The sequence below is a fragment of the Xenopus laevis genome, chromosome 6S (genome assembly GCF_017654675.1).
Source record: "Xenopus laevis strain J_2021 chromosome 6S, Xenopus_laevis_v10.1, whole genome shotgun sequence".
NCBI classification, from domain to species: Eukaryota; Metazoa; Chordata; class Amphibia; order Anura; family Pipidae; genus Xenopus; species Xenopus laevis.
The window spans coordinates 118,312,248-118,333,658 of NC_054382.1; the positions used below are offsets into that span (position 1 = coordinate 118,312,248).

General features: G+C 39.2%; 1 protein-coding gene across 36 annotated transcripts in view; it reads left to right on the top strand.

Annotated features, from left to right (window-relative positions):
• The window catches only part of LOC108719750 (regulating synaptic membrane exocytosis protein 2), a 358,076-nt gene that overhangs the window by 102,612 nt on the left and 234,053 nt on the right, over window positions 1-21,411 (top strand). For 3 of the 36 annotated variants that reach the window (XM_041567986.1, XM_041567985.1, XM_041567987.1), the window contains exon 1: window positions 377-777. The exons of 32 other annotated variants lie outside the window; for them this stretch is intronic. In XM_041567986.1, coding sequence (XP_041423920.1) covers window positions 653-777 — 125 coding nt within the window. In that variant the 5' untranslated portion in view covers window positions 377-652. Of the gene's footprint in view, window positions 1-371; window positions 778-21,411 lie in introns of those variants that run through there. One more of the 36 variants, XM_041567983.1, reaches the window with a different exon arrangement.

Consider the following 21,411-nt stretch of genomic DNA (forward strand, 5'->3'; position numbering starts at 1 on the left):
ATATAATATATAGGTGCAGCAAGTGTATATAATATATAGGTGCAGCGAGTATATATATTATATATATATATATATATATATATATATATATATATATATATATATATATATATATATATATATATATATATATATATATATGAAGCAAGTGTATATAATATATATAAGTGCAGTATAGTGTATAAAATATATAGGTGCAGCGAGTATATATAATATATATATAAGTGCAGCGAGTGTATATAATATATATAAGTGCAGCGAGTGTATATACAGTATATATATTATATATTTTGGGGTCAGGTGTGTGTTGGCCCCTCCCATACAGGGGCCCGTCTCGCTGCCATTGGAGCTCCGGGAGGGGACAGTGAGCCCAGACATCAGTAGCAGCGGCGGCCGTGTTAGTGCGAGAGTTGCAGCTGCAGCAGCGGAGACTCCGGGAGACATGGGCAGCGCTTCCTCCCGCCCCGGTAGGGGATGGCCCGGCTCGCTGCTTCTTCCCTTCCTCGGCACCGGCAGGAGAAAGGCGCCCGGCTGCTAATCATGTCCTGCCGGTGCGGCCCAGCCCAGGAGACATGCGCCCGGCCAATAGAGCTGCTGCTACTGCTGAGGCCAGGGATTCTCTAGTGGAGGCAGCGCCAGGGACCCGGGCAACATGCAGTTCCAGACGCTGCGCCAGTTTTGTAACACGGTCCTGTCGCATTTCCACGAAGCTTTACCCACTCCGCCGAATATACTGCAGAATGATCTGTTTGGGCAGCCAGAGAACAGCAGCCCCAGGTGAGTGAGCTCCTCTTTCTTCTCTCTCTCTCCTGTCACTCAAGGGCACTCAGTGCTGCACTACAACTGCCTGACACAGGGCATGCTGGGAGCTGTAGTCCTGCAGTTACTGGGGGGGAGGGGATACTTTTCATTTCGGCTCTTTCATTGTATTTGCTATGGGATGAAGGGATATCGCATGCTGTAATATTAGCCACAGTCTATCCTATTCCTGGGCTCTGCAAGGGGAGGACAAATGAAACCGACTGCAGGTCAGAGACATGTATAGAAATCCAGTACAGTCAGCACTTGCCTCTTCATCATCATCATCTTCAACCTGTGGATCTGGCAGGTGGCACAGAGCGGCGAATGCATTGGCCATTTATACATGAAGCATTATAACCCCAGCGAGGCGGGTATACTAAATAAGCACGTGGATATTATATAGAATAGCATAGGCACCATCCATGCATGCACCCGGGTAAAGGAAGCAGCCCATCCTTTGCTACTGAATACTTTTCTACTGTTACGGGAAGATTGATTATGTGCACCCAAGGGTGTCCTTCCTCCATCTCACAATCTCCATTAATAACAGGCGGCCAGATGTGTTGCATAGGGAGCAGCCAGAGCATTGGGAGATCTTCTTTACCTTTCATTATTAGTAATGAGAGTAATGTAATGACTATATATATATATATATATATATATATATATATATATATATATATATATATATATATATATATATATATATATATATATATATGAATGACTATATATATTACTATTTTATATATATATATATATATATATATATATATATATATATATATATATATATATATATATATATATATATATATATGAATGACTATATATATTACTATTTTATATATATATATATATATAGTATAAATGACTATATATATATATATATATATATATATATATATATATATTTATATTTTATATACAAATGCTGTCTCCCATAGACTTCTTTATAATAAAACAATACAAATTTTTAAACATTATTTTTCTCTGTAATAATAAAACAATACCTTGTACTTGATCCCAACTAAGATATAATTAATCCTTATTGGAAGCAAAACCAGCCTATTGGGTTTATTTAATATTTACAGGTTTCTCTACTAGACTCAAGGTATGAAGATCAAAATTACAGAAAGATCCATTATCCGGAAAACCCGGATAATCCAAGCATTATGGATAACAGGTCTCATACACATATATATATATATAGTCAAATACAAGAGTCCTCTGCACTCAACCCATTATCAATATATTTAAGACAGAGACATTTTGTGCATACTGCTACTGAATGCCTTACCCTTTAAACAAAACAGGGATTGTTTGTCCATATATTGCAATATATTTAAGCTGGCCAACTACGTCAAAGTCATCCCATATCTGGCCAGTCCTATGCTCAATTTTCATCTGATTCATTAAGAATTCTGTTGCTTCATTATACATTTTACAAAGGGACTAAGTTTTACCTGCAACTTAACTTGCTGCTTTCAAAGTAAAACTCCCAAACTTGGCTGCCCTTTTATTAGACACCAGTGGGATCACCTGACTATAGCTGGGAAGGGTGGGAGCTACAACATGGAGCTGGTCACTGCTCCTGTATAACTATAACAAACAAGTTAAGTTGCAGGTAAAACCAAGTCCCTTTGTAAAATGTATAATGAAGCAACAGAATTCTTAATGAATCAGATAAAATTGAGCATAGGACTGGCCAGATATGGGATGACTTTGACGTAGTTGGCCAGCTTAAATATATTGCAATATATGGACAAACAATCCCCTGTTTTGTTTAAAGGGTAAGGCATTTTTTAGTAGCAGTATACACAAAATGTCGCTGTCTTAAATATATTGATAATAGGTTGAGTGCAGAGGACTCTTGTATTTGACTATATGTATTTTGTGGTCACAGCCTCATTGCACCCCCGCCTAATGGTTTTAAAAAATAGTGGTGAGCACAACTTTCCCTTGTTTGTTATAGTATATACATATATATATATATACATATATATATATATATATATATATATATATATATATATGTATATATATATATATACATATATATATGTATGTATATATATATATATATATATATATATATATATATATATATACATATATAATATATATAATATATATAATGTCCATATAGGTGAACGCACTCTTACCAGATTTAATACAAGCGGGTGCGTTGGTCAAAAGCTTAATGATACATCATGTCGTATTATATTTTATTCATGCATTTGTGAATAAAATATAACACGATTTTCACGAAAAACCTTGGAGTGCGGGTCCATTTATCATGATATATATATATATATATATATATATATATATATATATATATATATATATATATATATATATAGCACTCTAAACAATTCAATGCCAGTGGTGCACGATCAAATTTAAGTAAATAGCAGACGGAGGGTCAGCACACACTGTAGTTGAAGTGAAGAAATGCTTTATTTACATATTAATCCGACGTTTCGGTCCTTTCATCCTTGAGAAAGGTCCCCAGGAGGACCGAAACGTCGGATTAATATGTAACACTGTACGCAAATAAAGCATTTCTTCACTTCAACTACAGTGTGTGCTGATCCTCCGTCTGCTATATTTATATATATATATTTATGGACAAAGATTGTCACTTGTCAGAAATTAACACATATAAAGGTTTATTTATTTGATTGTATAATCATAACTAACATTTTGACCTCCAAAGTGGGTCGAAACGTTGGTTATTATTACATGTTATCAAAAGATGAACTTCTTGTTTTGGTTTACCTCTAAGGCTAAGTGTCCAAGAAAAAGCCCTTTCTATTCTTCTGTAGACCTATTTCAGCAATGGCTGCCCCCATGGCTTACACTGCAGCTTATCCCTCAAACTGTAGTAGCATTTCTGAAGCAAATAGACAATTTTTACTAGTGCAGCGTAACAGTACATTGTATTTCAAGGCATGTAGAGTCCTTTTATTCTCTGTTGTAATTGGTTCTTTAAGTGGCTGAGGAACTGCAACTCCCAGCATCCTCTCAAAGCCATGTGTGGTAGGACCTGTGGTTTCTTATGAGCAGCCAGAAGGTGCTACACTGGGCACCACTGCTGTAGATGGCGACATACAGACAATTGTTTCATAGTTTTGGGGAAAGGGTTTAATTTAGTAGTTCAAGTAAAAAATGGATTTAAGGCTTTATAGTTTATTAAAAAAAAAAAAAAAAATATATATATATATATATATATATATATATATATATAATATATATATATATATAATGTTTTCTCCGTCCATCTAAGACTCTGGCAAATTCTAGAATCCATCGTTGATTAACACGAGACCCAAGGAGAGAAGGCTGGTCCCCCAGAGCCTCAATTAATTGGAGCAGATGTAATTAACTGGGGCCATTCCCCAAAGAGAATAGACACATTCTATGAAAAAAAAAGTGCAGGATCATTTATCAGGTCTGATATCCGCACTCCAGAAACCCCCCTAGAAATGTGCTGAATAGGCTCTCGAATAGCGAGCGCCAGTACCTGAGTAATAACAGGGAGTAGGAATGAAGTGTCAGTATAAATAATGAGAGAAAGATACACATGATTTCCTGCAGGGAATCCAGCTCGCTCGCTAATGGTACCTCCAACAATTTCAATTTCCCAAAATCTATTTTCGACACCAGCGAAAGATATATGGTCCGGAGGAAGATGAACTGATAGGGACCATTAATATATTTTGGAGGATCTTTTAATGATTTGGGTTTTGGTTGTGAAGGTCCCCCTCAATCCAAATGAAAATACCTCCATTGCATCCAGTGTTCCAATGAAGGAAACATACACTAGACTGAATGTGATACAATGGAGGTAATGTTTAATCTGGGTTTAGTTACCCACAGCCACCAATCAACCGCTTGCTGCCTGCTGATTGGTTGCTAGATCTGCAAGCTTCTGCAAACTCTGCCTACTGCGTTATTAAGGATGTCTTATGGTGAGTTTACTTACCCGATCATTATAGAGGCAGGGGTTATATTGTGCATATGATCTGCATTTATACGAATGGCTGGGAATTAGAGTTCTGCATGGAACCAATTTTTAAAAACCCAGACCCCGAACCCACATTTATACCCGCTTAGACCTGCTACCCAACCTTACCCGCAACTGCCGTATCTGCAACCTGATCCGCTGAGCGCCATTACACAGAAAGTGCTAATGCTGCAAACTGAATGCGAAATCATCAGAAGTAGGCGGGGCAGAAACATGTTTAAGGCCAGAGACACACGCTCAGATTCAGGGAGATTTAGTCGCCCGGCGATAGATCGCCCCTTCTTCAGGGCGACTAATCTCCTCGAACTGCCTCCCGCCAGCTAGAATCTAAATCGCCAGCGGGATGGCAGTTGGATCGCTTCATTTTCCAAAGGTGCATAAAGTTTCCTCGTGAGGCAACTTCTGGCGATTTTGGATGACGAAGCGCACCAATTGCCATCCCGCTGGCGATTCAGATTCTAGCCGGCGGGAGGCAGTTTGAGGAGATTAGTCGCCCGAAGAAAAGGAGATTTGACGCTGGGCAACTAATCTCCCCGAATCTGAGCGTGTGTCTAAAAGGGTTGCTCACCTTTGCATTAACTTTTAGTATAATGTAGAGCGTGATATTCTGAGATAGTTCGCATTTGGTCACCATTTTGTATTTATTTTGAGTTATTTAGCTTTTCATTTAGCAGCTCTCCAGTTTGCAATTATCGCAATGTGTTTCCTAAAGTCCATATAACCCTAGTAACCATGCACTGATTTCACAAAGAGACTGGGATGTGAATAGATCAGAGAGAATGAGTACTAAAAAGTAGCAATAGCAATTTGTAGCCTAAGGGTCAGGCCACACTGGGCGTTTTGGGGAGATTTGGTTGCCTGTCGACTAATCGCATCTTTTTTGCGGGGACCAATCTCCCCAAACGCCTTCCTTCTCTCTGCGCCGGCTAAAATGAAAAAAAAAAAAACGCCGGCGCTAATCGCACGCGGCAATCCATTTTCTGAAGTTGCCTCACATGGAAACTTCGGGCGACTGCGGGAAAACGAATCGCCGCGTGGGATTAGCACCGGTATTTTTTATTTTAGCCAGCGCAGAGTGAGGGAAGACGTTTGGGGAGACGAGGCGAATAGTCGCCAGGCCACCAAATCTCCCCAAAACGCCCAGTGTGGCCTGACCCTTACAGAGCATTTGTTCTTTAGATGGGGTCAGTGACTCCCTTTTGAAAGCTGAAAAGAGTTAGAAGAAGGCAGATAATTAAAAACTATAAAAAAAAAAAAAAAAGACAAAATGACGTCCAATTGAAAAGTTCCTTAAAACTGGCCATTCATAACATACATAAAGTTATCTTAAAGGGATCCTGTCATCGGAAAACATGTGTTTTTCAAAACGGATCAGTTAATAGTGCTACTCCAGCAGAATTCTGCACTGAAATCCATTTCTCAAAAGAGCAAACAGATTTTTTTATATTCAATTTTGAAATCTGACATGGGGCTAGACATTTTGTCAATTTCCCAGCTGCCCCCAGTTATGTGAATTGTGCCTTCACTTTAGGAGAGGAATGCTTTCTGGCTGGCTGCTGTTTTTCCTTCTCAATGTAACTAAATGTGTCTCAGTGGGACATGGGTTTTTACTATTGAGTGCTGTTCTTAGATTTACCAGGCAGCTGTTATCTTGTGTCAGGGAGTTATCTGGTTACCTTCCCATTGTTCTTTTGTTTGGCTGCTGGGGGGGAAAGGGGAGGGGAATGAAATCACTCCAACTTGCAGTACAGCAGTAAAGAGTGATTGAAGTTTATCAGAGCACAAGTCACATGACTTGTGGCAGCTGGGAAATTGACAATATGTCCAGCCCCATGTCAGATTTCAAAATTGAATATAAAAAAATCTGTTTGCTCTTTTGAGAAATGGATTTCCTTGCAGAATTTTGCTGGAGCAGCACTATTAACTGATTCATTTTGAATTTTTTTTTTCCCCATGACAATATGCCTTTAAAGGGGAACCTTTAAGTATAGACAATATAGTCAATATAACTAAGAAAGATAGATGATACCTGCAACCTGACCCGCAGATCTGGCTGCCTATAAATATATATATATATATATATCTGAAAATCCTACCCACAACCCACAGTTATCCAACCTGCTGCAGAACTCTAGTGCAGGGGTGCCCAATAGGTAGATCGGGATCTACCAGTAGACCTTTACACTGTCAACAAACAGCTTGTCTAAATCACCCTCCTGTTTCATTCTTTTTATTTAGATATTTATTATGTTAAGGTTACATAATAAATAGATGTTTGTTAAATATAACAATATACATGTTCCCATAAATCAATATTTAACTAATATTTTCCATGGAACAGAATGCTTACAATGCTTAGTGGATGTAGATCATAATGGGACATCACTAAATGTAGACCTCACATTAGTAAATTACAGGCACTCCTGCCCTAGTGTATGTCTTGCCTCTGCAGCATCCTTGTTGTACAAAAAACATTGCAATACAGCTATGGGATCTATTGTCCATAATGCTCAGGACCTGGGGTTTTCCAAATAAGGGATCTTTCCAAAATTTGGATTTCTGCTAAAAAATCATTTAAACAATAAATAAACCCAGTAGGATTTTTTGCATCCAATAAGGATTAATTGCATCTTAGTTGGGATCAAGTACAAATTACTGTTTTATTATTACAGAGAAAAAGGAAATCATGTTTAAAAAATTGGAATTATGATTATAAATTAACTGTAGTTGAGAAGACCTTCCCATACTTTGGAGCTTTCTGGATAATGGGGTTCCAGATTACTTATCCCATACCCGTGTTATCTTTAGACAGTATCTATTATATGTACAGGTACGGGACCTGGATTTTTTCAGATAATGGATTTATCCGTAATTGCGATCTTCATTCCTTAAATCTACTAGAAAGTCATGTAAACATTAACTAAACCCAATAGGCTAGTTTTGCTTCCAATAGGGATTAATTATATTTTAGTTGGGATCAAGTACAAACTTCTGTTTTATTATTACAGAGAAAAAGGAAATTATTTATAAAAAATTGGAATATTTTGATCAAATGGCATCTATGGGAGACTGCCTTTCTGTATATTCTGGATAACGGGTTTCCAGGTAATGGGTCCCATACCCTTACAGCATGCAGTAAATCAATCATCCGCACTTTCGAGAAACTCCCTGATATTTTACCTTGTGTTGTAAGGGAAAAGTGAGCTCTTTCATTGGCTTGTACTGTGGCATTGTAATGTCTTTGGTTTTTTTTTTTAGAAGGATTTATGTAAAGTTGCATGAAATTAAAAAAAATAATAATAATTTAGGGCAGGCATTCCCTTTGAACATCATGCTTCTATATAAGCCGTAAAATGCATATAATTTTGTGTGTATACCAATTATAGCGATGGTGATGGGGTCATGTTACCAGAAGTATATATGTATAGCGTGTAGCAACAAGAGTGTGATGGACCAACTGTCTGATCATTATAAGGGCCTATTTGGACCTATCAGAAAGGAGCCACACCAGTGGCATGATGCAGTCCTTTTGCAACCTGCTCAACAGATATCTGGCCAATCCCTGACCAGTTATCAATCAGCAGGCTGTGATTATGGCTTGGCCTATCAGCTTTATGATTTCCATTGTTGCTTTGCTATGGGAGTACCTGACCAAGGGCTGAACCTGCCTCTGGTTTCTAGTGATCCAACATAATTCTCTGTGTGGGCAAAACTGATTGGTGCTGCCTGATTACCTGCTTGTTAGGTTCAATTGTAAAAAATGATTGTTTTGGCCTTAAAGGGATACTGTCATATAAAAAAAAGTTTTTTCCCCCCAAAATGCATCAGTTTTGAAATCCATTTCTCAAAAGAGTAAACAATTTTTTTATATTTAATTTTGAAATCTGACATGGGGCTAGACATATTGTCAATTTCCCAGCTGCCCAAGTCATGTAAACTTCAATCACTCTTTACTGCTGTACTGCAAGTTGGAGTGATATCACCCCTCCCCAGCAGCCTAACAATAGAACAATGGGAAGGTAACCAGATAACAGCTCCCTAACACAAGATAACAGCTGCCTGGTAGATCTAAGAACAGCACTCAATAGTAAAATCCAGGTCCCACTATGACACATTCGGTTACATTGAGTAGGAGAAACAACAGCCTGCCAGAAAGCATTTCCATCCTAAAGTGCTGGCTCTTTCTGAAAGCACATGACCAGGCAAATTGATCTGAGATGCACCTACACAATATATATTACAACTAAAAATAAATTACACTTGTTGGTTCAGGAATTAAATTTTATATTGTAGAGTGAATTATTTGCAGGGTAAACAGTGTAATTTAGAAATAAAACCGACATTATAAAAATCATGACAGAATCCCTTTAAGCTGGCCATAGAAGTCGTTTCGTATGATTTTCGGTCAGTGTGTGGATCGCCCCAACGTTTTTTGTACCATGGAGATTGGTAGTTTAGTCAATAGGACAGGATAGAAGATTTCTGTATGAGAATGATATGTCTGCATGTATTGCTGATCTGACAATATCAACTGGTGACTGTCACTGCTATTTGTCGGACGTAACTTTCAAACGATTGCTGTCTGTGAATGGGCAGAACATCGCCTGATTTGTTCTTTTTACTACTTCTGAATGGTTAGTTCCAGGTCTGGAGATTGGACAGCACAATCATTTGTTGGACATAAGGATATATCTGCACTTCTATGCTTGGGTTGTTCACCTTCCAAACACTTTTTTCAGATCAGTTGTTTTCACATTGTTCCCCATAAATAGACTTTTTTCAATTACTTTCCACGATTTATTTTTTTTACTGTTTTTCCAAAATCTAAGTATAAAGTTGAATGTTCGTGCCTCTGGTGTTTGAGTCAGGCAGCTCAGTAATTCAAGTACTGATTCTGAACTATTACAATTTTGCAACATTTAGGGGCAGATTTACATAGGGTCGAATATCGAGGGTTAATTAACCCTCAATATTCGACTGCCGAATCTAAATCCTTCGACTTCGAATATCAAATGGTTGAATATTCGAACGATTTTTTGTTCGAATCGTTAGATTCGAAGTCGAAGTAGCCAAAAAAATCATTCGAAATTTGATATTTTTTTTTCTTCTATTCCTTCACTCGAGCTAAGAAAATGGGCCCCTTAGTTGATCCATTTCTCAGCAACATCTCTGTAGTATTAGCAACTATTGTATCAGTTCTAACAGCTGCCTGTAATGAAAGCCAGGGATTCTGCTCAGCAGGGACAAAGAAATGTATCAACTAAATGTATCAATTTAGAACAGTTTTCAGGGTCGGCGACCCCCCCTCCCATAGCTGCTTTAGAAGGTGAAAAATTACACTTCACACTTCAATATTAGAAAAACTGTGACACATAGAAAATAGAAATTAACTGTGATCTAGCTGAAAATAACGAGTTGTTTAAAGGTGAACAACCCCTTTAAGGCCATAGTTTCCAGGAGATTTGATAGTTGCACAGGTTTGATTTGCTAAGGAATCTGGAACTTGTGTTCGGCAGACGAAGCTCATGCTGAGGGAGCCTAGGAGATTTGTTGCCTCAGTGGTGCTGTGGGGGGGGGGGCATGGATATTCAGGGTTTGCCTTGATCACCCTTGTAATGTAAGGAAAAAGCATATTACAGATATGGGTGCACTCTGGTCTTTGGCACCCTGTGCTTCCAATTATCTTCAATAGACTGTCTAGTGTATGGGTGTATGTATAATAGTCGCTTCTTTTAACCATTGCCCCTACTATCTGTTATGTATACTTATATAGTATAATTGCCGGACCCTACCCGCTCTTCAGAGTTTTGATTGCCGAGTGCACTTGTACATACATTTGACATTTGAGGTTTTGTGTCTCGGTGCTGAATCATCTGTTGTCAGCGTAAGACAAACTGTGTTGCACTCATGTTGCATTGAAGCCATTCCATTTCTTTAGCTTTCACACCAATAAAAAAAAAAAACCTGTATAATTAGCCAAGAAACAGGCTTTCTGCGGTGTGTTTTTATCCCCCCCACCCCCTCCCCTCCGTCTGCCAGCCCATGCGCTGCACTTAAACGTTATTAATTGGGAAGGCCACCCATGTTGTATTGCCAGGGAGAGAATATCCATTGATTTTTATATCTGCTCTCATAGTTGATTTATATCATTGAAGCTGAGCTGGGAAGGCTACTGCAAAACTCAGATTTGCTGAGTGTGATTATAGCCATCAAGATTCCGTGATCTCAGGATCTTGATATACGGCTCCTTCTGCGCGCCGGGGCTGTTAACTGACTTAGTACCGGCAGATGTGCTAGGAGACATTGGGGCTCATTTATCAACACTGGGCAAATTTGCCCATGGGTAGTTACCTATAGCAACCAATCAGCGATTAGATTTTAAAGCCAGCTGCAAGTAGAAAAATAAATGCATCAATCAGATTAGTTGCCATGGGTTACTGCCTATCAGCAAATTTGCCCAGTGTTGATAAATGACCCCCACTGTGGAATGGCTGAATATTCTTCTTGTCCTCATTTTCTAGTCTATGTCAAAGAGGGATTCCTATTGCTCCTTTAGGGATGTAACTATATATGCATATGATTATGAAGCCAATAATATTTTAGGGGATGACCCTAAAATATTTTACTAGTTTTCCAGTGATATCCCCCCCCTCCATTGCATTGGACTGCCCTTCCAAGGAATCACTGCTGTTAATAAAGGACATCTGGCCATTAGTCCTGGACCGGTTATCCCCAACCAGTAGCTCGTGAGCAACACGTTGCTCTCCAAACACTTGGATGTTGCTCCCAGTGGCCTCAAAGCAGGTGCTTATTTTTGAATTCCAGGCTTGGAGACAAGTTTTGGTTGCATAAAAACCAGGTGCACTGCCAAACAGAGTCTTAATATAGGTTAGAACATTTTTCTTGCTTGTGTTGCTCCCCAACTTGTTTTACTTCTGAATGTTGCTCGCGGGTCCAAAAGGTTGGGGATCCCTGCCCTAGACATACATAGTAACATAGTAACATAGTAGGTAAGGTTGAAAAAAGACACACGTCCATCGAGTTCAACCTTTTTTTTTTTTATTAACTACCTATCTGCCAGTTGATCCAGAGGAAGGCAAAAAAAACCCATCTGAAGCCTCTCCAATTTGCCTTAGAGGGGGAAAAATTCCTTCCTGACTCCAAAATGGCAATCGGACTAGTCCCTGGATCAACTTGTACTATGAGCTATCTCCCATAACCCTGTATTCCCTCACTTGCTAAACACCATCCAACCCCTTCTTAAAGCTATCTAATGTATCAGCCTGTACCACTGATTCAGGGAGAGAATTCCACATCTTCACAGCTCTCACTGTAACAAACCCCTTCCCAATATTTAGGCGAAACCTCTTTTCTTCTAATCGGAATGGGTGACCTCGTGTCAGCTGGAAAGACCTACTGGTAAATAAAGCATTAGAGAGATTATTATATGATCCCCTTATATATTTATACATAGTCATCATATCACCCCTTAAGCGCCTCTTCTCCAGCGTGAACATCTCCAATTTGGCCAGTCTTTCCTCATAGCTAAGATTTTCAATACCTTTTACCAGCTTAGTTGCCCTTCTCTGTACCCTCTCTAATACAATAATGTCCTGTTTGAGTGATGGAGACCAAAACTGTACGGCATATTCTAGATGGGGCCTTACAAGTGCTCTATACAGTGGAAGAATGACCCCCTCCTCCCGTGACTCTATGCCCCATTTAATACAGCTCAAGACCTTATTTGCCCTTGATGCTGCTGACTGGCATTGCTTGCTACAGCCAAGTTTATCATCTACAAGGACTCCAAGGTCCTTTTCCATAATGGATTTGCCTAGTGCAGTCCCATTAAGGGTATAAATGGATATTTTTACATCCCAGGTGCATGACTACATTTATCAACATTGAATCTCATTTGCCACTTAGCTGCCCAGATTGCCAGTTTGTCAAGATCATGTTGCAAGGATGCCACATCCTGGATGGAATTAATTGGGCTGGATAATTTTCAATCTCTATATTCAATCAGAACAATCACTTATATTAATGCATATACTGCCTCTTCCATGCATGAATAATATGGGTGATTAGCAACTCAGGGCAAGTCATGACAAAAAAAGTATTTTTTTAGTCCATAGGAAAAAGTGAGTGCAAAACGTAAAATGTTGCCCCCAAAAACTACCTAATGAAATGTAATGGGACTTTTTGGAAGCCGTGCTAGACTGCTCCACTCGCCCCCAGTGCAGCATTTCATAGGAAAATGGCAACTCTCCCCTACGTATTTATTTTTCCTAACTGTTTTTGAAAATTGTGGTGGATTTAAAAGCATCACTCGTACATGGGGAGATACAGGGATGAATCCTCCCAGGCTGTCATCTCATCTGCACTGGGTCAGGGCTAAAATTGGGATAATGTAAGTACAGAAAGGCCAGCTGGTGTCAGTAGAAGTTTATACCAGGTCTGTGCAATATACCACCTCCAGCTGTTGTTGATTTATATGTCCCATAATTCCATCTATAATCAAAAGTTGCTGGGCATCCCTTCTACAAACTGGGGGTAATTTAAAAAAGTGTAGGGCTGCTTTGAATGACCACTAAAGGATACGTTGGAAAATGCGCTAGGATGGATTGGCCTCCCTGGTCACATAATTATGTGTGGGTGGTATATAGCATCCCACCTCTATTAGCCCGCACCTTTGGTTTGGTATAATATATTTAGCCATCAGATGCCCTTTAAGGAACTTCTGAATGGAACTTAATGGATCCTATCAAATTGTATAGCTTGCAATGACATCATGTTTTGACCTAATCATTTTAGTTCTTCACTTTGCTCTCCATGGTGCTGGACAGTAGACCTTATCAGTCATGCACTGTACTTGATTCTTAAGACCATCCACTTAATTCTTATGGTGATGGTGTGTGATGCCATGGCCCCCCTTTTATAAATGGATGGTAGGGTCAAGTGGAAGGTAATAGAGTTGCTCCATCTGTAGATAAGGACTGACATTGGACCTGTAGACCCGTAATTGGAAGAAATGTTCTCCTTAAATACCTGGTGAGGCTATAATGGTGAGTTGAAGCTCAGATGAACGGTGCAGGGCTAAACTGAATGACCATTAAAGGATACGTTGGAAAATGCGCTGGAATGGATTGGCCTCCTTGGTCCCTGGACCCTGAAGTCCAGATTGGACATACAGTACGTGTCTGTCAATATGGCTTGGCATGTGTTCATGTGTATTTTCTTGCCGCATAACAATTTTTTTTTTGTCGCCCATAGACTTTAATGGGCGTAAGTCATTTTGCCAGCGGCGAATTATTGACGAAATGGGTCAAATTCGCACATCCCTATTTATGATAGTACGGATATAAGATCTGTTATCCAGAAAGTTCCCAATTACAGGATGGACCTTTACCATAGACTCCATTTTAAATAAGTAATTCAAAATTCAATAACTCAAAACGTATTTCCTTTTTTTCTGTAATAAAACATTACCTTGTGCTTGATTCTAACTATGATATAACTGATCTTTATTGGTGAGATAACAATACTATTAGGTTTATTTTTAATATTTTAATAATTATTCGAAGACTTGGGGTGTGGAGTTACAAATTACAAAAAGACCCCTTATCTGGAATACCTCAAGTCGCAAGTTTTCTGGATAACGGGTTCCATACTGTACATGATGGCAGCTAAATGCAGTGGGGGAGGTGTCTCCCTTTGGGGGTGTATGGGTGCAATGTCTCTTGCCATAGAGCCCCATGCTGATTTCCAATTCTGGATTTTACATCCCCTAATTTTAAGTTTTCAATAATTTTACAAAATGAAATTTCCCTGATTTTACATTTTCCTTGATTTTACACCATTTTGTTCTGGTCCCCTGAAAAACATAAAATAGGGGTTCTACTGTAAAACAAAGCAGTGATTTTACTATTAGAGTCAATGATGTCCTCTTAGAGGCCACACAAAGGCTCCTAGTGCTGAGTCAGGCAAATGGCTAGTGTTTTTTTTCATTTGAAGAAGTGATAGAGTCCTTTGGTATAACATAAGGCCTTTGCTCTAGCACATTAAATACCTCTTTGCTTACTCAGGGCTAGTGGGCCGTAGTGATACAGTGTAATCGGGTGCACAGGGTGCTAAACCACAGCAGGACGGTCTCAGCAATATAATTTGCTCCATCTATTGGTTTTAAAGAAATATATGAGATGAGGACCTTCAGCTAATTATTATGAACTTACAGCACCCCCATTTGCCTTGGAGTTGAGCTTTAGCAATGACCCAAAGTTGAGTTACAGTTGTTACCGTATTGCTTTCCTGTCTTGAATATTGTGCACCCCACTATGCACAGTGGTCCCCTCTTTGCACCCCTTTATGCACAGGGGTCCCCTCTGCACCCCATTATGCACAGGGGTCCCCTCTGCACCCCATTATGCACAGGGGTCCCCTCTTTGCACCCAGTGCAATTTCAAATGAGGTCCCATATGCCTCTCTTTGCATCTGGCACAAGTAGAGCGCCGCTGAACTCACTATAGAGTAGATCAAAGCAACCAACATAATTACTAGGAGATTTACAAATCGATAAATGCCAGATGTTTGCCGCTATCCAAAGGCCTATAAAGCGGAGAAGCTGTGATTCTCTGGGAAAACACAAGCCATTTCCCTCAAAACCAATATCAGCAGGTCAGAGGCAACAAAGGGATTTTTAACCCGCCACAAAATAAATCCATGGCAATTAATGTGCCGAGGATTCTCACATTCTCTGAATTCGTTGCAGTTTGCCAACAGATTTGCCAAAACTTCATTAACTCTTTGTTGCTGCCGTTTTATGATGACTAATCTGCTTTCAGGCGGCATTGTGCTCATAGCATGGGATTAGCTGGGTGTAGGCATCGTCTGCAATGTGTCTTTCAGCCCAAACTGTCTGTTGTAATTTATTGATTAAGAAGAATCGCTGGGCCTTATTGTGTTATTGTTCTCTGCACTTGCTACATGTTTAGACTAAATTGGCTGCAATTCTGTATCTTTTGGCAGTTAATCCAGAGTCTGTATTTGCTTTCATTACTTTCATACGTTATATAGTCTTGATGGCTGAATAATTCAACTACTTAACTGAACACCTTGCTCAGCTATCATGGGATCCTATACAGAGGCTTGGCCATAACCCATTATACCCTGCCTAAGGCAATCCTGGGGCTGTTGGTGCAGGTCAAAGGGAGGCAGCATCGCCAGTGCAATGAGTTACAGTAGTGGTCTCTGCACTAGCGGAGCTGAATTTCCTGGTCAAGACATGGAAATTCAGCTTTTTGCCGCGTATTGTAACTGGCCGCTCGCTGCCGTCTGAGTGTCCCGGATTACAACAAAATAGGGCCAGACCCTTCATAAATCTAGGATGCAAAAACTATGGCCAGGCTACAGACAGAAATTCCGCCCCAACCAAAGGTGCAAATTGTCTCAGAATATCATTCTCTACATCATACTGCAAGTTTATTAAAGGACCCCTTTAATAATCATAATAATGTCCCTGTTGTGACCTAATAATTCTAGTTCTTCACTTTGCTCTCCATGGTGCTGAACAGTAGACTCTTTCAGTCCTGCACTGTCCTTGCTTCTGGAGACCATCCTCTTGATTGTTAAGGTGATGGTGTGTTATCTGACGGGCCCCCCTTTTAAAAAATGGAGGATGGAAGGCAATAAAGTTGCTCCATCTGTAGATAAGGACAAACATTGGACCTATAACATTGGAGTGAAATGTTTCCTTTGGGACTTGTTGAGGCTATGATGGGTTGAAGCTCAGATGAATGGTGCACCAGTCTGTCTATTATGTTGGTGAAGTTATTGTAGTGTCTGTCAATTTTTGCACTTTTGAGCAGACATCAAGCTTTCATGCTTCAACACAGGTTTGATAATCAGCTGGCTTCTGCTACATTGTTTCAAAAATTTGAACCACCGTGCAGAGAACAGAGAGGGGCAGACAGATACTGCTTTTAATAGCAGCAATATTTATGTTATAATTGCTTCAATACCATGGGAAATATGTAACAGATTTTTATTGGAAGTTTCTTAGAGTTACAATTTTGTTTTATGCGTTTCGTTTGTCGTTAATCAGATTTCAGACCCTGAGTGGCAGACAAGATGTGCCAGTTCCTCATAAACGGGTCAGGGGAGGGGGGTTGTTTGTACAGGGGTTTGAGAAAATAATGCAGCAGAGGCAGTGCTTTACTTTAGAAAACATGACATTGATATTATGAGTGTGTAACAGATTATTCTCTGGTTGGGAAACAGCAGTAATGCTGAGAGACTGGCTGTAACTCTTTGATGGGCGCAGTGTATTTTATTTTGTTCAGGGGCTCTCTGTGGGCAAAATATTTTGATTAGCAGCTCCAAAAAATGTTTATTTTCTGACATAATCTGTCAGATTTCTGCCCCTGTAACTGAGTTATAGGTGATTAACTCTTGTTTCTTTTTGAATTTGCATCGATAATTGTATGAGGAGTGATATCTATCTGTCTGTCTGTCTGTCTGTTATCTATCCCCTAACTATCTGTCTGTCTGTCAATAATCAATCTATCCATGCATCTATCTGTCTCCCTCCCTTTATCTGTCTGTCTATCATCCATCTATCTATCTATCTATCTATCTATCTATCTATCTATCTATCTATCTATCTATCTATCTATCTATCTATCTATCTATCTATCTATCTATCTATCTATCTATCTATCTATCTATCTCTCTCTCTATCTCTCTCTCTCTATATCTATCTATCTATCTATCTATCTATCTATCTATCTATCTATCTATCTATCTATCTATCTATCTATCTATCTATCTATCTATCTATCTATCTATCTATCTATCTATCTATCTATCTATCTATCTATCTATCTATCTATCTATCTATCTATCTATCTATCTATCTATCTATCTATCTATCTATTACAACTCAACACCAGTCTGTCTATCAGTCTGTCTATCAGTCTGTCTATCAGTCTGTCTATCAGTCTGTCTATCAGTCTGTCTGTCAGTCTGTCTGTCAGTCTGTCTGTCTGTCTGTCTGTCAGTCTGTCTGTCTGTCTGTCTGTCTGTCTGTCTGTCTGTCTGTCTGTCTGTCTGTCTGTCTGTCTGTCTGTCTGTCTGTCTGTCTGTCTGTCTGTCTGTCTGTCTGTCTGTCTATCAGTCTGTCTGTCTGTCTATCAGTCTGTCTGTCTATCTATCCCATATCTATCTATCATCTGTCTGTCTATGTATCTAATCTATCTATCTATCTATCTATCTATCTATCTATCTATCTATCTATCTATCTATCTATCTATCTATCTATCTATCTATCTATCATCATCTATTATTTCCCTCTCTGTATCCCCAATATTTACTATATAACCATCTATCTGTCTGTCTCTCTTGCTCTCTATCATTGGCCTATCTGATCTCTCTAAGATCTTGTAATTTAATGTTGTGGTTAATTTTTGTGTAGTATGAAATACCAGATTAACCCGCTAAATACAGTGATGATCTGACTGCAAGAAATACACGCTGATGTCCAGTGTAGGAAATAGTCCATGTGCAGCAGTGTTCTGATATTTGCTGCACCAGCATCGGCCACTAATCACGTTGCATTATTGTTGATATAATATTCCATGAAATGAGAATACTTTCCTGTCTGATGTGATTAGGGTCCTGCGGCTCTGGGAGCTTAATCTCTATAGATTTTATAATAATAAGATCTTATTAAGCTCTGGCTATTGGAGATGCCTGATGTACAGAAATGTTTTGTGGCAGACACTGCTGGGAGACCACAATTTAGGACCATTTGTTTGGTGATATTTTCCAGATCCATGTGCCATGCTCAGCTTCCAGAATGCTTTCTGAAGTATAATTACATCCAGCATGATAGGGTTGCTCTGGGGAGCTTCATATTTTCAAGACAAATGCTGTTGTGGTTAGCAAATGCTGTCTTTAGAGATCCTAATTCCAGTTCTAGACTTTAGAACACGTTAAACTGGACAAGTCCAATTTATAACCCTTTCAGCAGTTAAATAGTTACATAGTAGATGAGGTTGAAAAAGACACATTTAGCAAGTTCAGCCGTTTGTAAGGTTATCATCTCATTTCATGTTTTATAAAGGGATGCATAGTATTTTATTTCACATAAAAGTGCCAGATTACCTACTAGGTAGCATTCTAGTTGTTGTGGTTCTTGGTATGCTGTGGGGGGAGCTAGACCCTTTTACATTATCTCAATAGTCAGAACCAGCCGTGAGTGCACAGAATAGTAACAAAGTGACAGAGCAATCACATTGACTATCTGTAATTAATAATTTATAATGCTTAGGGATCGTCATAAACAAAGCTGCTTGAGTTCTGCATGACTGGGAAGTAAGACGGGGGCTCCCCCTGCTGTTCATAAGTATGATTGTTTCCCTGCTCAGCAGTTAGGGACCATCTGACAATTCTTATCCACAGTAATAAATTAAGGGAGAATTTCACTGCATACAGTCAGGTTTCTTATAAAAACGGTACACATTTTTTAATTAAAGTACTGTATATTGGAGATAGGTTTCTTTTTCATTAAAGAAAGTAAAAATGGGATTTTATATTTTTTTTGCCTTTACATGCCCTTTAAAGGGTGTTTCCACCTTCCAAACACCTTTTTCAGTTCAGTTGTTTGCAGATTGATCACCAGAAATAAAGCCTTTATTCAATTGCTTTCTATCATTTATTGTTTCCAAAATTGAAGTTTAAAGTTGAGTGTTCCTGCCTCTGATGTTTCAGTCTGGCAGCTCAGTGATCCAACTGTTATAATTTGCTCCATTAATTGCTCCATTTCTCAGCAGCAGCATCTGTGAAAGATTAGCAACTATTGTATCAATTCCAACAGCTGCCTGTAATGAAACTCAGGGATTCTGCTCAGCAGGGACAAAGATAACAAATGTATCAATTTAGAATAGTTAAAGGGATCCTGTCATCGGAAAACATGTTTTGTTTTTCAAAACGCATCAGTTAATAGTGCTACTCCAGCAGAATTCTGCACTGAAATCCATTTCTCAAAAGAGCAAACAGATTTTTTTATATTCAATTTTGAAATCTGACATGGGGCTAGACATTTTGTCAGTTTCCAAGCTGCCCCTGGTCATGTGACTTGTGCCTGCACTTTAGGAGAGAAATGCTTTCTGGCAGGCTGCTGTTTTTCCTTCTCAATGTAACTGAATGTGTCTCAGTAGGACATGGGTTTTTACTATTGAGTGTTGTTCTTAGATCTACCAGGCAGCTGTTATCTTGTGTTAGGGAGCTGCTATCTGGTTACCTTCCCATTGTTCTTTTGTTTGGCTGCTGGGGGGGGGGATGGGGGGGGGGGGTGATATCACTCCAACTTGCAGTACAGCAGTAAAGAGTGATTGAAGTTTATCAGAGCACAAGTCACATGACTTGGGGCAGCTGAGAAATTGACAATATACTAGCCCCATGTCAGATTTCAAAATTGAATGTAAAAAAATCCCATGACAGTATCCCTTTAAAGTGTCAGCTACCCCCCCCCCCTTCCAGCGCTGTTTTTAGAAAGACAAAAGAATGTGAAAAGTTAAACTTTAAACATCAATACAGGTATGGGACCATTATTCAAAAAGCTCCAAATTACGGAAAGGTCATCTCCCATAGACCCATTTTATCCAAATAATCCAAATTTTTAAAAATTATTTCCTTTTTCTCTTTAATAATAAAACAGTACCTAGTTCTTGATCCCAACTGAGATATAATTAATTAGTGGAGGCAAAACCTGCCCATTTAAATGATTTTCTAGTAGACTTAAGATATGAAGATCCAGATCCATTATCCGGAAAGCCCCAGGTCCCGAGCATTCTGGATAACAGATCCCATACCTGTATTAGAAGAACAGTCCCAAACAGAAAATAGTAAAAAGTCTGTATTTCTTGAAAGCTGAAAAAAGTGAAGGTGAAACCCCCCTTTAGGCTTCCAATGTGCAGGGAGTAGGAATGGAAATTTTTGGGAAAGGGTTTAGCATATGAGTACATTACGCCCAACATTGAAATTTAGGACATTTAGGCCACCCCCATTTATATCCACACATACCCCTGACCCATCTACAACACCACCCATTTTCTGATAAACCCCACCCCTTTGAAGTCAGGGATTTGGGAACATGCCATTTTAACTGGAAGCACTGGGAGGTACGTGAATAGGAAGACAGAACGCTAAAAACTGGGGCAGGTCCGTTATTATTCTGAGATCTGCATGGAAACATTGGGAGTATTGTTAGTAGTATTAATCCAGCAAGAGGGAAACTAATAAAAACCCTTTTTGTACAACCTATTAGACAAATGCAAATGATTATTTTGTTTGTGTCTCAGTGGGAACATTTCATTTACCTTTAAAAATCACATAATTTATAAGTGCATTTGCGTCCCCCTCCCCCCAATTTAACTCCCTTACTTTGACTTAGAAAAAAATCAATGGTAATTGTGTGTAATTAATATTATGTAGGCGTTGGTGGAGCTTGAGATGGGCTATGTAATAGCTGAGTGCAAAGTTTGTGGATCAATAGACTCGGATAACTCACAGCTTTGCCA